This window comes from Apium graveolens, unplaced genomic scaffold (assembly GCF_009905375.1).
Source record: "Apium graveolens cultivar Ventura unplaced genomic scaffold, ASM990537v1 ctg6719, whole genome shotgun sequence".
NCBI lineage: Eukaryota > Viridiplantae > Streptophyta > Magnoliopsida > Apiales > Apiaceae > Apium > Apium graveolens.
In genome coordinates, this window is record NW_027419723.1 from 59,168 (window position 1) to 77,313 (window position 18,146).

The 18,146-nt window shown below is 30.9% G+C and overlaps 1 protein-coding gene across 1 annotated transcript; it reads right to left on the reverse strand.

Moving 5' to 3' along the window:
- Positions 1 to 251: 251 nt before the first annotated feature.
- Positions 252 to 1,186, reverse strand: LOC141703547 (1-aminocyclopropane-1-carboxylate oxidase homolog 10-like). Its single transcript, XM_074507034.1, has 2 exons — positions 864 to 1,186; positions 252 to 709 (listed from the first exon to the last, which is right to left on the reverse strand). The coding sequence occupies exons 1-2, from the start codon at positions 1,176 to 1,178 to the stop codon at positions 458 to 460; spliced, it is 567 nt and encodes a 188-aa protein (XP_074363135.1). The 5' UTR covers positions 1,179 to 1,186; the 3' UTR covers positions 252 to 457.
- Between the last annotated feature and the right edge of the window lie 16,960 nt (positions 1,187 to 18,146).

An 18,146-nucleotide genomic window follows, 5' to 3' on the forward strand; every position in this document is an offset into this window, starting at 1 on the left:
AAGACAACACACTATAAACCTAGAAGAATGGTCCTTAAAGTATAATTCTCTTTTTTGGTCTCTACACGAGTGGTTTTCGATTTTTTGTTCTATCAGATCTTTTTGCCACTGCAAAATCGTATGGTGCTGCAAGGGAGCGGATCTTTGTTTGGTTTTTCTTCTTGGTGAAGTTTCGTGAGAGTTGTGATAGTGTCATGTTGAATTCGTGTAATTTTAAGATGTGGTGCTGTATAATGAACTATCAAATGAAGTTTTAATTTAAAATTTCTTTTGAAAGCTTAATGTCTGCTGTGTTGTTATTATTACGAAATAAAAAAATATAGCAAACATTCTGGATTTTGATAAATTTATACAGGCATGAGCTATATTACCATTTTTACTGTCCCGGAAAATTAACAGCCTAGCATCAAACAAACACTGCTACTTTTTTTCTTGCAACTGCCTGTCTGCCATTTTTTCATAGCTTATAGTGAGAAAGCGTTGGTGTACCATACATTGCTCTGGACTGATGGTAGAGTGCATATTCCAAGGGCACTATTTCCTTGTACATAGGTTGGTTGCTGTCAGACATAAGCTCCATTATCGGGCCGTATGGCTTCAGTAAGTTCTTAGCACTCGGATACAGAAAACATGCTGCTGATACCCTTATTTGATCACTGTGTGCCAGTACTCTATGATCTGCACTTTTGAATTTGTCGTTTGAAATAATCTGTACTCACAAAGTAAGGAAAAAGAGTTATTTAAAAAATTTGAAAATAAAAAATCGCTCTGTTGGTTCTGGAAAACTCAGCAGTATACAGAGTACGACAGTATCAGAATTGTAACTTTTATATAATTTAAAAAAAAATAAAGTATACAGCTACCTGCATAAGATCTCCAATGTGGGCTATCAGAGCACCGGGAATTGGAGGAACATCAACCCAGTGATCTTGATGAAGAAATTGGAGGCCACCAATTGTGTCTTGTAGTAGTATAGTTAGAAATGTAGGGTCTGAATGCCGTGGAGCTCCAAAGGCAAGATCAGGCTCAGGGCAAGCCGGATAATATAACCAGGTCAAGAACTCACTTTTCATGCATTTAATGCGCGACAAATAGTCACTGCTTAACCCTAAAGCTTCAGATAGCAATTCCGATAGGGTCGCTCTCAGTTTGATCATTGACTGCACATAATCTCCCATTTCTTTCCTGCGAAATAAAAAGAAAAATAAAAAGAATAAAGGGAAGATAATTTTATATGAAAAGACCATATATGGGGAGAGAATTAAAATACATGCACATGCATAAATAATATATACATAAATTTCCTGCTATTTTGACCACCAAATATTTTTGAACATTAATAAAGCACATGAATAAGATAAAAAAAAACACACAAAGTGAATATTAACTCAGATTTTGTGGTGGCAGTTTCACGGATATTTGAAGTGATTCTAGTATTAGTGTGGCTTCTTTCAAATGAGACTGAAAATGAATTGAATTAACCTCAAATGCATATATAAGATCTTGAATTAAGACTCGCATGTACATAAAATTAATATTTATTAAAATAAATATTCATAAATGATATTACTATAAGATATGTGCAGGTTATTATTGATTCCACCTTGGATGCTTTATCATCCTGGAGCGGAACTCAAGCCAGAATGCAACCCGCGATTCCTTTAGCAACTATAAACGAAATTCATCACTAAGCCGAAAATGACAACAATTTACATTAAGGACATAAGAATATAAAAAGATAGTAAAAGAAAATTTGCACATATTATACATAAAAATTAAAATGGAAGAGGCAGTAATCAATTAATTATTCTTTTGAATCATTCTTTCACTGCAAAGATATAATCAAATATATAAGAAGAAAGACACTATATTCTGACTTCTCAACATTTGCGCCTTTCACAAAATTTTCCACGGGTAGAGATCCAGTGTAGAAATTTTCAAATCAAATAAATTCAAATGGTGAATTAAAAGATATAAGATAGAATCAAACAATATAATGTTGAATTTAATATGTGTGGACATATTAAAAAAGAATTTTCAATTAATCGTAATAAAGGCAAAGAATGTAAAAAAGATAAATAAGGTATAAAGAAAATAAAATTAGAGTATATGGGAAAAATCTTGAATTAATTATAAATATAAATACTGAAAAGAATCTTTAATTCATTATTTAAAGAACAAAGTAATAGATGTTTATTTATAGTTAAGTTTGATAAACTTTTGTACTACTTAATAAAAATAAATGTCAAAAATAACAAGGACAAAAATAAATGGTTTAACTACAACAATATCATTGCAAGAAAATATCGCGCGGATTTAAATAAAGGATATCATCGTAAAAATCATTTATCATTATAAATAAATATTACATTACTAATTAATTTTTTTAATAATTTCTTAACACAAGTAAATATAAAATAACTAATTTTATAAATTTGCTTAAAGATTTTAAATAAAAAATGACCAAATTATAAGTTTTCAGAAAAGGGTATCCACAAATCTTTAGATTTTTTCTTTAATTTTTTAATTATAAAATGAATGTGGAAGAAGGGTAAAGGGTCACTGTTGATAGTATAGGGCTAAGGTTAGTGTGAATTATTGTTATTGTTAGGTTATAGCATCAGATTTCTATATTAACTTAGGGATCTCTATGCAACACTTCTCTAAATAGTAGATATAGAATAAATCAATTTGGAACAACTTATGTGAAATTGTTCAAGCTGGAATTTGAGGATAGAAAACTTTTTGAAGTCAATAAGTTGTAGAAATTCCTCCAAGTCCAATATCGTGAAGTCTAGAAGAGCTATGTAGTGAAGTTCATCAAAGCCAAGTAGTAAAGTCTGATCCACAATATTATGAAGTTCAAATTTGGTCTATATGGAGAAGTCCAAATTTTCTCTAGATCGAAAAATCTAACTATGTGCTATACCGTGAAATCAAGAAAGATGTTATATCAAAAAGTTAAAGTTATTCAAGATCATGAAATCCAAGTTGTACTATATCGTGACAAACGAACGAAGGTACAAATTTACAAGAAAATAAGAAACATACCACTACAACACATTGTACATGGAGGGGTCCGTGAATATGTGTCAAGCCTATACTTAAACTTGGAGAGAAAGAAAAGAACAAATACACAGCAAAAGAGGAGGAGCGTACAAAAGAAAAAAGTGGTCCTAAAATCTACAAAGGTGCAACGTGCACACCTAGTACTACATTATTTTTTATATATAATGCATTTACAATTATTAGTTCTGTGTAACCAATAGGAGATTCGTTTTGTAATATATTTTCTCTCTCTATAAGCCAAACTCTAGAGCTTGTTCTTGGGAAGTAGCCAAGAAGAATAACATTGTTTTTTCTTGAAAGTTGTAGCATAATTTCTTTATATCTTATATAAAGTAAATTGAGTAAAATATCTATGTGTTCTTGCATAGTTATATATGTGTGTAATAACCCCAAAAATTTTGGACTTTTTGTAAACCTTATGACTAGTTATTTTGCTGAATAAGAAAACTTTTAATGCCACACAATGTAGCAATTCTTTTATGGATATTCTGAGGTCTTATTAGTACTCTATATGGTATATAAGTGTATGTAAAGATCGTCAGAATCCAAATCGAACACTTTGATTTTTCCCAAAAATCCACCAGATACCGAAAGAATTGAGTATAAGGTAACAGGATAAAAAGGATTTAAATTCAAGGATTATAAGAGGGGATCATAAAAGGAATATAATTTATTGAGAAGGGTTTAGGGGAACCCAAGTAATAAGATCCCGGGTATAATCTCTCAAACGATAAACGAGAACGAAAGTTAAGCGAACCGTAAAATAAATAAACGACCAAGAGACAAGCTTGTACAAGAAGGCAAGGATTGTGACATCATCAAACCACAAGGAAGAGACATGTGGCAAATGGATGACATAGACATGGTGACATAAGCATGACAAATGGAGGGATTGTTGGTTGATTTACAAGCCACACAAATTTTACCATGGTTAAAAGGTAATAAAGCAAAACAAAAGGAAACAACCAAGCAAAACAAATCAAAAACACAAACACAAATTAGAAGTTGACTTTTTCTTTCCAAGAACAAAAGCTCTCGGCCAAAACCAGAGCAGCAACTTTAAACTACCATATCTCCTTCAATACTCACTCAAATAGTATGTTCTATAGCGCTTTGGAAAGGTATAGAGATGGCCTACAACTCTTGTTCACAAGTCTCGTCCAAATAAGCATGGTAAGACCCTCGTTTTGACATTTCTTTCAATCTGACGTTTAGAAACTTCAAAACCTAACTTTGTGTTCTTGATTTCTTTGGAAAGATCAAGCTTGTAGGAGGCTCCCTAAAACTTCCTAGCTACTTTAATCACTCCAAGGAAGGTATAACACCTCCAAACCCTAGCTTTACTTTGAGTATTATGATGGTTTTGATGGTTATAGTAAATGAGAAGCATGATGCTTGTGTGTTTAGAGTTTGGATTGGATTTGTAGTAATTTAGATGTTGAAATCTTGTTTATAGTTAATGAAACTTAAGTATAGCTAGTAGTTCATGTGTGGGGTTGTATAAATTGGAAAATCTTGAGGTTTGGGGACTGATGTAGTAGGGTTTGGATGAGGGTTGGTTGTATTGTTGGTTGTGAGTTGAATGGTGGTTGTTTGGAGTGGTTTAAAACTTGGTAATCGCGTAAACATAGTCGTCGTAATGCCCAATTGCATACAACTGCTTGTTCTTAGTGTTTGGGACAGAGAGCTAACTATTGAATCTGTGACTTTGCCATGTTTAGTTAGATTATGTCGTAAACTTCGTTTTGATATGTGGTTCGCTTGAATCCGATGTACGGTTTAGGAGAAACGACCGTTTTAAGTAACGGCGTTTCGCGAACGAAACATTACCCCTCGCCTTACTTTGAAACCTTGGTTAAGGCCCTTAAATGACTAATTGGAGTATGAAACAATTATGTAAAGTGGACTAGGCAGTTGGTAGGGTACTCGCGAAAGCGTTGCCTTAAAATTCGTAATATTTAATTTATTAAAAATGGTGGAGCCGAGGGTACTCGAACGACTTATGTGATTTGTTAAGCGTAGAAATGACCATAAGCAAACGTTAGGGTTCAATTGGTTAAAGTCTAGTTTCTTAAGCGACCGCGGTTTAATTCCGGCTTATATTGTTGTTCATAGGTTACCGGACCCACTCTAAGCTTAAGTCTACCCCGGAGCACTCAGGCAAGTTTTATACCCGTTATACTGTTGTTGTGATGTAAATATATGTATATGCATTATCTTGTGATAAGTGCATGATTGTTATTAGCAAATTTTGCAATATATTGGAGCATGCTGATATGGTATATATGCATGTCTGTTTCGTAATCTTGATATCTTATTCTTGATTCAAATGCTTATAAGTTGCATAATATCTATGCTAGAGATAAGCAGTAGTTGCGTATACCCTTAGTACAGGGGACCCAAAGTTGAACATTTTCTAAACCGGGAGTCGATGTTCCCGAGTATAATATATATATATATATATATATATATATATTATATTTATATATAGATATAGTTTTCAAAACTATTAATCGAATAAGGTTTATTCGATAACTTTATTTTATTTAATGAATATTATTTTGAATATTCATTCGAGGACTTATGACTCCGCTTATTTTATTAAATAAATATTATTTTGAATATTCATTCGAGGACTTATGACTCCGCTTACTTTATTTAATGAATATTATTTTGAATATTCATTCGAGGACTTAAGACTCCGTTTTTTATTTAATGAATATTATTTTAAATATTCATTCGAGGACTTATGACTCCGCTTACTTTATTTAATGAATATTATTTTGAATATTCATTCGAGGACTTAAGACTCCGTTTATTTTATTTAATGAATAATATTTTGAATATTCATTTGAGGACTTATGACTCCGCTTATTTACTAAATAATATTCTTTATTTTATTAAAGAATAATGTTTCGATAATCAAACTTATTTTCGATTATTCAAATAAAGATCATACGTTCGTATAAGTATATCTTTGGTTATTTATTATTCATTTCAAGTATAAGTTTTAAAACTTCTACTTCAGTTATTTTAATAAGGATTATCCTTGTGGGAATATTATTTAAATAATAATATTCAGATATTTTCTAATATATCGGGACTGATTTATTTTATTAAATCAGCATTACTCCAAACATTCTTAAAAAATGTTTTCGAGTCTTCAAAATAATTTTAAAAGTTAGAGCAGATTCCAAAACTCGTTTTCGAATTTAAGATCTTCCTTTCGAAGGGGATTTAAATACTCGCTCAAAAATCTGAGGGATCCGGCTCCGTGATGTATTCTTATATTCGCAACAAGGTTGCTGTTTTGATAAAAGAGTTTTTGATTACTTACCCAACACTCGGGAAGTAAAATTCTTGGAATAAGTTAATCCATTAACAGGCATCGCCTGGGAAATATCGGTGAGTTTTTCTTTCCAACTAGATGCGACTTCCTGGCGGAGTCGTATCAACAAGTTCCTACTTAGGAAAAGGGGAGACGAGCTTTACGTTTCAGAGTCATGGATTTCATCTGAACTAGGAGTGGCGTAAGTGGTCGAGTGGCGCCGGCCCAGCCTTATTATATTGGCCCAAATGGCCTTGAAGTTCCGCTAAGACGGTCCAGTCCTTAGGAGTCCAGTGTTCGGTTGACAAGTAAATCCGACAGGTTCTCCTCTACATGTAGAAAATGGTGGGGCTGTACTACTGCGACTGATCATCGTAAGTGGTCTTCCTGGCGCGGCAAACTCCTGTAATGAGTTCATCATCCAGTTTGGATATTTTTGCAACACTACCCTGAGCATTCGATCGAAAGGCTACAGATGGGTGATTGCTGAGGCATTGACAGGGTCAAACGGTTATAATGATGTTTCCCTCAAATGAAGTATCTCGTAACTTCATTTCTTTTAAACAACATTTCAAGGATTGAATCTATTCAAGTCTTATCTTGTAGTCTCATCTATGTGATGAACTTTCGAAATTGTTTATACCTTGAACGGTGGTGGTTCAAGTAGTATTCGGAAAAGATATAAGTATATTGGAGTATCTTGTAACTTCATCTTTTCAACTTATATCCAGTTAATGATTATCTTATGAATGACAAAGATTTTCAGAAAAACGTTGAGACAAGGTTAGATATATGAGATCACCTTGCAACGATATTTTTAAATAGTTATAAACTGGAACTCTGTGTATATTATACATGTCAGAGGATTTCAAAAATTGTGAAAAGTATATATGTATATATACTGAATATTTTGCGACTTGGTCGCGTTAAGATATCAACTTGGTTCATTTCTTCTGGACCAAGACTTTCATGAGTACTATGAGAATGCTCATATATTGTTAATTATTATACATATTATTTTGGTGGGCTTGTTGCTCACCCTTGCTTTCTTCTTTCTTCACACAACAACAGATAGAAAAGATGAACAGGACCAAGCTTCCAATTCGTAAGCGGTCAGGAAACGTTCTGCAGTTTTCTGGAAGCGTTGATGCCACCGTAGCTGAGGTAGGAACTACCAATAGGCTAGGCTTTCAACTATTGATGAACCAGACTTATGTATATTATGAATTGTAATAATGGCAAAGAATATGTAAATTATTCAGAAACCCTTTTGAGGTGAAATGGTTTATAATTGTGGAATAAAATGACTTGTGTTATTTTTGGATATTCATCTGTGAGACTATAACTTGTGGTGTGTGTGTATATTGTGGGGTCACAGTACGCAGTAGTTGGTTGATTATTAAGATTAATATTATTAAGGGAAATGGAACTCGTGACAACCCGGATCCCCGACCCCGGATTTGGGGGTGTTACATGTAGTTAGTTTTATATTTTATTTGTTAACTAAAACAATGACCATTATCACTGATGTTGTGTCAAGAGTCTTAAAACACATAGAAGAAATACATGTAAATAATCACAAGTGTATTTGACAAATAAGTTAAAATTTGGGCGAACTAACTAACAATAGAAATCTCTGGGAACTAAAAAGTAGAGCAAAGAAAATGTAATAAATTAATTGGCACAGTGGTAAATAATAAAGAATAATTAATACTTCTTGTAAATGAACTAACTAAACTCACGTAAGGGTGTAACTAAATTGGAGTCATAACTAATTTTACTTGCAAAAAAATCGTGAATGTTTTTAGCAACTACCAATCGTCGGACACTCTTAGATATTCGGGTGGCATTAGCCAATATCTTTAAATTGATATTACAATTCAGTTTTATTACTTCTTCATTTAAGTTACATCCATTAAAAAATGAACAGAGAAATGGCAGTTAAAATTGTATAAGGAAAATTAAATATGTAAAATGATTGTACAATCTTTATAGATATACATAAAAGGGAATGACTTACCCATAATTAGGGTCACGTTTACCTCATCAACTTGAATAGTAACAAGAAGCAAGTGATGATCAATAAGTCACCTCGTTAAAGGAACCTTGCTCCAACATATAACCAACATATTTCAATTTACCTTATATGTTTATACGGAAAAGGTAAGAAGCAAGCATTTCCCTATAATTAAATTGATGTTAAATTAATCAAAAAAACAAAATTGAGAGAATAAGTTTGGATACCGTACATGTCATCTTGCAAGCTTGCCAAGCTAGTTATAGTTTAACAGATTAGCTCAAACAATAAGATTTTAACTTCAGGTCCAGCAAAATTTATAAATTTGGAAAAGATCATTCCTGAGTTGTGATAAATTATATCCATTACATAATTAAGAGTAACGAAATAGTATACCAGCAGCAAGAAAGAATTTAATGCAAGGTGTTAAGTATAGACTCTTCATAACTAATATCGAACATACTGAAGTTTTGAACTAACATGTTGATATCAACGCTTGGTGGGAGGAATCCAGATCAGCACCAAAAATATGTTGAGCCAAAAATGATGATCATATATAAAGTACTCTAACAAGTATCTTAATTATTTTAAGTAATTTTTTAAATGATTAAACACCTTACTAAATCAGATGATATGATGTTGTTTTGTTTGGGAATGCAGAGAGTTGGGTATATCAATAAGAGAAAGAGCCTAATGAGTAGACACAATTAAGACTAGTTTTTATTTTGTGCCTTCCTCTACATATGTGTTATAAGATATATAGGTCACATGTACAAAATGCCTATTCTATACCAGTACTTATAAAATATTATTTTCTACATGACATGATCACGTTGATGTATAGCTAAATTGAAAAAAAAATCTTTTACGGTAACTTTTTCAACTAATCTCATTTAGAATAAACTAGTACTTATTAACTTATAATAGAAATAAAAAGTAAACTCCTAGACGGCTAGATGTATCTATACAAGATATGAAACTACTTAAATGTTGGTCGGATTATAATAATATTTTCGCAAAAAAAGCATGGGCATAAGCTATAATATTTTATTTATTTTTATCAACCTAAGTTCAACATCAAAATGATCAAAAAAGAAAGAAGGATCCAAATCTCTGAGTTGGGCTCTTGATGAGCGCTAGTATATTGCTTGATTTCTTCTTCAATTCTTAATGTTTCGTCCCTTATTTTTGTCTGGGTGAATGGACATTATTTTTGTAGGAGGAGAAAACTGATGGTTAATAAGCAGCATGTTACCTCCATTAGTATGAGGCATTTTGGTAAGTAAAAAATAAATTTATGCGGGCTCGGCCCAAATCGACAATATCATTTTAATGTGAAGAGGCTCGCACGTAGTCCAACAAGTAGTATCATTGCCAGGTTACTTATTGGGCCACCTGCGAACCTTAACTCCATTAGTATGATATTATCCGCTTTATGCGCACGAATTTATTTTGGGGAACATCCCACACTACAACATATTTGCAATCATACTATTTTTTTGTCGTTGTGTGACAAGTATGTTTTCTGTTGTGTTTCCAACACTCGTGTGATTGAACATCAGACAATGGTTGTTTTTACCCTTGTAAAAATAGAGATTAAACAACCTGTTAGAGTACTTGTGTTAACATGGAAGACAGAACAGTTATTCAACAAACCATTGTTGGAACTTTTTAAAATAACTATTTTTATTTAACTACTGTCTATCTAACTTAACAATAATGGTTTTGTAAAAAACCATTATTGTTAACTTATTCGATATTTTCATAAACAACAGTTTATAATCTTTTTTTAACTAGTAAAACCATTATCATGAATGTTTTTTGTTTAAAAGACAATGGTGTAAAAAATTTAAACCATTGCAAAGAATATCAAAAGACAACAATTTTTTAAAAAAATATATGTGCAGTGACACATACAACGGTCTTCATCATTTTTAAGTGGGTTGCACACAATTTTTTACAAAGTTAATCTCATTATTTAAAATAAATCAATTTTAAAATAAAATGATATTATAATAATTCAATTGTTATTTCACAATTGAAATTAAATTTATAATACAAAGGTTCTCTACAAGAATTACAACTATAACTTAAAATCTATTTCTAAATATGCTCATTAAGGTACACAATAACTAATTTGCATACATATACTCATAAGGGGTAGGGACAGTCAAGTTCCATTCAAGCCCACCGAGAATTTTCTTCTCCATAACTAGCACTTGTTGATTAGTGTAACCTTTGTGTGAAATTTTGGTAAAATCATTCACTTCAGGGGCCCATATCTCTTCATACTTTGAGGTTGTAAGCATTGAACTAATGCCCAATAACTGCAGTTCCTTCCTTCCCACTATCTCCGTTGCTAGATAGCGATCGATTATGTTGATTGTGAGGTAAATATTCTCTGGCATCAGATCCTTTTTTGTGAATTTCAATCAACCAGTCTACAAGTATGGCTCTCATTTTCTTATTAATTTCAGGATGTGACTGTATGTAGTCAAAAACCTTGGTCTCATTCTACAAGAGAGAAGAGTTTGACAGGTCAGACTTGTGCAATATAGTACTACAAGTATTAAGTTCAATACAATTTGTTCAAGATTAAAATGTACCTCAAAAAGCTTGTAGAACTTGTACATGTCCTCCATATACTCAACAGCTGCCAACTCATTGTTGGCATCAGCAACATCAATATCAACAATTTGTACCTTGGGTTTCTTAGTTAATCTGCAAGCAGCAGGAGAACTATTACAACTGTTTCAGCGGCTGAAATAGCACCATTACAACCAGCCGGAATGCACGTATTTAGGAGTAGATTCAAGAGCTACTAGTAATGTATCATGTCACCGTGATTCAGTCACTGAACCTATTATGGTTTTAATGTTTAGGCTAACTCGTTTTAGTCTATCTGCCCAACACTTATCAGTAAAGAAGTGTTCTTAAGGAATTATTTTCCTTGAAATTGCAAAGAAGTGTTAATCATATAAATATACATTCTTTTGTACTTCACTACTCGTTAGCACTAATAACAAGTATCCATTACACAATTAACTAACCATAAAGCAGCTGAAAAAACCAGCACAAAAAGCAGAGTTTAACGATAATGATGCAAAAACACAAGATTAAACTCGAAAATCAGATAAAGTCTATGAGAAAACTTAACTCTGCAAGTAGTAAAATACCGTATCATCACTTTGCAACTTTGCATTTGTGGGGAGCATTCATCATTTGTGAGGAGCATTCAACAATCTCTTATGCTTACTATTATGCTAAATGACTAAAAACAATTATCACTACCACACCAAAATAGCAGACCTTTGCCTTTTATCTTGTAATATAGTACTAGACAAAAGTTCAGGAAGAAATGGGAAGAAGTCATAAACACTAAACTGTCAACAAGTTATAAAATTATGATGTGAATACTTATGAAGTGCATTCATATCTCAACAAAAGGCCTCAACTAGTCTGACATCCTTATACAAAAGCAAATATAGGCATATAAAGAGTAACTAACAAAAAATACATTACTTAAAGGCAAAAAAAAGGCAGCACTGTAATAATTAGAAATCAATTAAAGGACTCGGACCAGTCTTAAACAGCAAAGTTCAAATGCTATATGTCTAGGTGGGATAACTAAAACAGAAGTTTAAGATAATAGTGATGAACCTACGGGTTATGGCAATCAGTAGTGTCCTCGTTTACAAGAAGAGACCATTTCGTCCTTCCACTACACCCAAAATGCTTAACCTACATGACTTTATGCCCAAATATAAATTGAAACCCAATCCTAAACTGAAGCCCTAAACTAATAAAAGAATAAGACCTAAAAATTGAATTACAAATGGAAGAATAGAAAATAGAAAAAACCAACCAAATCGAAGAAAAGTACACATACATCTAAATATGTGTGATGCGTAGAGATATATACACTTACATCGATCTGGGTGTCTATGAAGTGTATTGACTCTGGTTGTAAGATTGAGAGAGAAGGAGATAGAGGGGGAGAGATGGAGAGAAAGAGAGAGTTCGATCTGTTTATGATGTTGAGATTGAATAGCGGAGGGTATGATATTTAGGGATTGAGATAGAAGGGGGAAACCAAGACTTGAGAAGGCATAAATGAAATATTGGCCGGTGGAGGAAACCAAATATTAGTCTTGATTTAGTAAAAAAATATCAAATTTACAAGTAGCTGTATTTAAATAATAATAACTTCAAATAATTTTCAGTATAACGTAATTTGACATAAAAATTGAAAATTTTAAATTATTTTTTAAAGTATTAAAAGTTATAACATTACCATTCTACAACATCATCGAAAAAATATCTTCATGAAATTAATTTCGTAATCGAGAAATAATCTTAATTTTTGGATTTGGACTTTTAATCAATTTTCATTAAAATTGAAATTTTAAATTATTTTTTACAATATTAAAAGTAATAACATTAACATTCTCCAAGATCATCGGAAAAAAATCTTCATGAAATTAATTCTTTAATCGAAAAATAATCTTAATTTTTGGATTTGCACTTTTATTCAAAAAAATTTATAATCATGCAAGATATAATTTTTAGTAATTTTTTAATAACTTATCGCATTCTAGGAAGTAGTGCTTCTACAAGATTTATCTATTCCTGACATCCAAGATAAATTTGAAATTTTTTAATAATTTTTTATATGATTGAAATTGATGTATTTTAATATCTATATGGTTGGATCGTCAAAAAACTCATTTAAAAATTTATCTTATAAATCGTGAACAAATCTCGTTGTTGGGAGTAGTACTTTTATTAGATTTTTCTAATCCTGACATGCAAAATTAATTTGAAATTTTTTAATAATTTTTTTATATGACTAAAATTGATATATCTAAACATCGAAAAGTTGGATTGTCGAAAAAAATTATTTTAAATATTAATCTTGTAAATCGCGAACGAGTCTTGTTGTTGGGAGTGGTACTTTTACTAGATTTTCCGAATCCTAACATGCAAGATGAATTTGAAATTTTTAATAATTTTTTTATATGACTAAAATTGATATATCTTAACATTCGTACGGTTCAATCATCAAAAAAATCATTTTAAAAAATAATCTTGTAAATCGGAAACGAGTCTTGTTGTTGGGGGTGGTACTTTTACTAGATTTTCCGATTTCTGACATGCAAAATGAATATGAAATTTTTTAATAATTTTTTTATATGACTAAAATCGATATATTTTCATATATATGGCTCGATCGTCGAAAAACTCTTTTTAAAAATTTATCTTATAAATTGTGAACAAATCTCGTTGTTAGGAGTGATACTTTTACTACATTTTTCTAATCCTCACATGCAAGATTAATTTGAAATTTTTAATAATTTTTTCATATGACTAAAATTGATTTATCTTAACATACTTACAGTTGGATCATCGAAAAAATCATTTTAAATATTAATCTTGTAAATCGGGAACGAGTCTCGTTGTCGGTAGGGGTACTTTTACTAGATTTTTCTAATCATGACATGCAAGATGGATTTCAAATTTGTTAATAATTTTTTCATATGACTAAAATTGATATATCTTAATATCGTATGATTGGATCATAGAAAAATTCATTTTAAAAATTAATCTTGTAAATCGGGAACGAGTCTCGTTGTCGTGAGTGTTACTTTTACTATATTTTTCTGATCCTGACATGCAAGATAGATTTCAAATTTGTTAATAATTTTTTAATATAAATAAAATTGATATATCTTAACATTGGTACGGCTGGATCATCGAAAAAATCATTTTAAAAATTTATCTTGTAAATCTGGAACGAGTCTCGTTGGGGGTGGTACTTTAACTAAATTTTTCTAATCCTGACATGCAAGATGGATTTCAAATTTGTTAATAATTTTTTCATGACTAAATCTTAACATCCGTACGTTTGGATCGTCGAAAAAATCATTTTAAAAATTAATCTTGTAAATCAGGAACGAGTCTCGTTGTGGGGAGTGGTACTTTTACTAGATTTTTGTAATCCTCGCATGCAAGATGGATTTCAAATTTGTTAATAATTTTTTGATATGACTAAAATTGATATATCTTAACATCTGTACGGTTGGATCGTCGAAAATTTCATTTAAAAAAATGATCTTGTAAATCAGGAACGAGTCTCGTTGTCGGGATGGGTTTATGGGATTTTTCTATTCCTGGCATGCAAGATGAATTTTAAATTTTTTAATAATTTTTTTGTATGACTAAAATTGATATATCTTAATTTCCATATGATTGGGTCGTCGAAAAAATTATTTAAAAAATTTATCTTGTTAACAGAGAATCTCATTTTATACAGTAATACGTTTACAATGGTTTTCTTGAAACACCATTTTGTAACGATCAACAAAGACAATGCTTTTTTATTATAAAACCGTTGTGTAAGCATATCAGCTTTTTTCAATCTAACGGCTAATATCTAATCCATTTCAATCAAGGGCTGTCATTTCCACACTTCAGCAATTCGAGTAAAATGTTTACAACCTATCATGGGGTGCCACCTCATCAGGTGGTGCCCACTTAAATTATAAAATAACTATTTTAGACAAGAGTTTTATTATGTTGTATGAAGGTTTCTAAGACAACCATTCTAAAAAGTGTTGTGTGAATTACACAACGTAATATCTAAAAGCTTGTATGAGACCAACTAAGACAACACTTTTGTTTTAACATAAAACCGTTGTATAAGAATATCAGTTATTTTTCGATCTCACGGCCGATATCAAATCTCATTTCAATGAAGGGCACTCATTTCGTCACCTCAGCAATCCTTGTGAATGATTTACCACCTATCACGTGTTGCCACCTCAATACGTGGTACCCATTAAAATTTCTCAGACAACTGTTTTTATCCTGTTGTTTGATAGTTTAGAGGACAACCTTTCTGAAAAACCGTTGTCTGAATTACACAATGTAATGTCAAAACGGTTATCTATATCCCTATACGTTAACATAGTAACAGCGGTTTATAATCGTTGTGTTAAAGATTAACAACACTACATTTAAAAAACCGTTTTCTGACTCGATGAGAGAATACAACTTGTACAACAGTTTAAAAAAGATGAATATCCGTTGTTTGTTCTGGAGCTCACACAACTGTTTTTTCTGCAAAATCAATTAACCGTTGTATGATTTTTTAGGACGATAGTTTTTTTACCGTTGTCTATCAACTGTTGTCTGATTGCAAAATTTTTGTAGTGCCAAATGTAACGACCGAGAAAATTACGCTCGTATTATATTATAATAAAGATATTTATGTGATTATTATGTGATTAAATGTGTTGAGTCATTAAACCCTAATTGCTATGTGCTACGTGTCGTGTTTCGATCAGAATGTGATTCAGATATGTATTGAGTATTTTATCATAAGTTATATGTTTTATATCAAAACCCGTACAGCTCAAATAGAGTTTTAAAGCCCGTATTTCAAATAAAATCATTGGCCCTATTTTGCCAAAACGACCTGTATCATATCGCTATTCTGAACCCCTAAACGTTTTACAAATTTACCTTTTTCGCGAAAGATGACTTTTCCGGACCTCTTCGGGTACCAAAAGCCCCACAAAAATCACATTTTTATTTTTATATGATCATGAAATTATTATATATCTTTATTCTTTGCATTTTTGTAATATTCACATTTATTGGGAATTTTTAGCATTTATTTTGTATTTATTGGATATTTAAAAATTCATTATTAATACCCAAAAATTATAAAAATTGGGGCCAAATATTTTTATTAGGTTTGTAATTAGCCCCTTAATTTTATTTAGGGGTATTATTTTCACTACTATAAATAGCTGAATTAATATTAATTTTTAGTTAATTAATTATTAAAATCAGTTTAATTAAATTAGAAAGTGTCGGTGACAAGTATGTTCTTAGAGGAGGGAGAAGATCAATCCATCATTTTAGGAGATTCACTAATCCATTGTAAAAGTTCAAGTAACCGATACAATCCTTGTGAAGAGACGAATCTATTGATATTAATATCAACAACTGAGGTTCGATTAATCTCAAAATCAATTTTTATGTTCTTGGCATGAATTTCGGTTTTTGATTGTGAAGAATCATTTGATTGTTTGGTTGATGCAATTAATTTTGTTGTAGTCCTAGGAGTGATTAGGTATTTTAATTTTAATTTTATAACCCCTAAATCGATGTGCCGAGTTCATGGGTTTTAGTATTTTGATTTATTTTTTTTTAGAATTTTAGATTTTTGATTATATGTACTGTTGGGAATGATTATAGCAGTCTATAGCTTTGATTTCCTATATGTTTTGTGAATTTTGGTTCACGATTTGGTAAGAAACGATTCTCCGAGGAGGTTCATCGGAAAAAAAATGGAGTTTTGGCCGGAGAACGGGATGGAGTGGTCGTCGATTGCGATGGAGAGGGTGGTTGTACGGTGAGAGAAGAAAGGAACGATGTTGCAGCTTAAACGAGTCGAAATCATTGCGTTTTGGCCGGGGTTTAGGCTCGCCGGAAAGCTCGCCAGAAATGGCCACCGTTGCCGTGTTCTGGGGTTCTTGAGGACCCGGGTTCGACCCGGTTTCAACCCGGAATTCGTCCTGGGTTTGATCTTCAAAACCAGATTTCCATTCCCCGTTTTCTGTTTCTGGATTTTTAATTAATTAATTATATTTTATAAAATCAAAAATCAGTTTTAAAAATTCTAAAAATTAAATAAAATAAGTTTTAAATTCTGAAAAATATTATTAATACTTTCAGAATTATTTTAATAATTTAAAATTTTGAAATTAGTTATTTGATTGATTATTTAATTATTTATCTAATTATTATTAGTTATTTATTAATTAATAATTAGGTAGTTAATTAAAAATAAGGAAAAATAATTGAATAATACGATTAAAGATTCGATAATTAGTTCTATAATATGAATAACTCGTACCTATGTGAAAAAGTGAACGATACGTTGGATTATATATTATTATTATTAGAGCGATAGTTAATTATTTGAGGAATATCGTAAAAATTATTCGAATCGAATAGTTAAATACAGATGATCGATTTAATCGTATAAGTGGTGATAAATTATAATTATCAGTAATAATAAGTTGATAGGTATACGAGGAATGCGAGTAGCTCGTATTTATACGAGTAGTTGATCGTTGAGTTAGATTATATTGCAAATAATAATTACTTATTCGATGAATAACGTAACCGTTAGTTGCATCGATTATTATTTCTAGATAATTGATCTAATCAAGTAAGTGATAATAATTTGTAAATAATTATAATTAATCCTAATAATTAGGGAATATAATTTTAAAATATAATAATTATTAAATAATTATTTAAAAATATAATTAAGGATTATTTAATTATAATTAAATATTTATAATTAATTATTAATTAATTAAATCTTGTTTAATTCAAATAATTAAACTGTTACTCCGATTTGAGTGAAACGAAGACCCCTATATTCAGAAAAATGAAAAAAATCCAATAAAAATAATTGTAAATAATAATTTCTTCCGAAAGAAAGTCGTCTTGTGATAGTTAAAGGTTTATAGGCCCTAATATAGGTAGAATCGGGTCAAATAAATCCCGAAAAATTATAATAAAAAACCAAATAGGGTTAGTTAATATGGGTAATCTAGTATCGATTCTAAAAAATAATTATGAGATTAAAATCAATTATGTACCTTATATGCTATGTGCTTTACATGATTATGTGAACCTTATGTGTATATA

What these genes read in the sequence shown, in the direction of transcription:
- LOC141703547 (XM_074507034.1), bottom strand. Translation starts at nt 1,178, where the DNA reads ATGGGAGATTATGTGCAGTCAATGATCAAACTGAGAGCGACCCTATCG. An exon ending in ACATTGGAGATCTTATGCAG is followed by an intron (nt 710 to 863) that starts GTAGCTGTATAC and finishes TTGTGAGTACAG; the next exon opens with ATTATTTCAAACGACAAATT.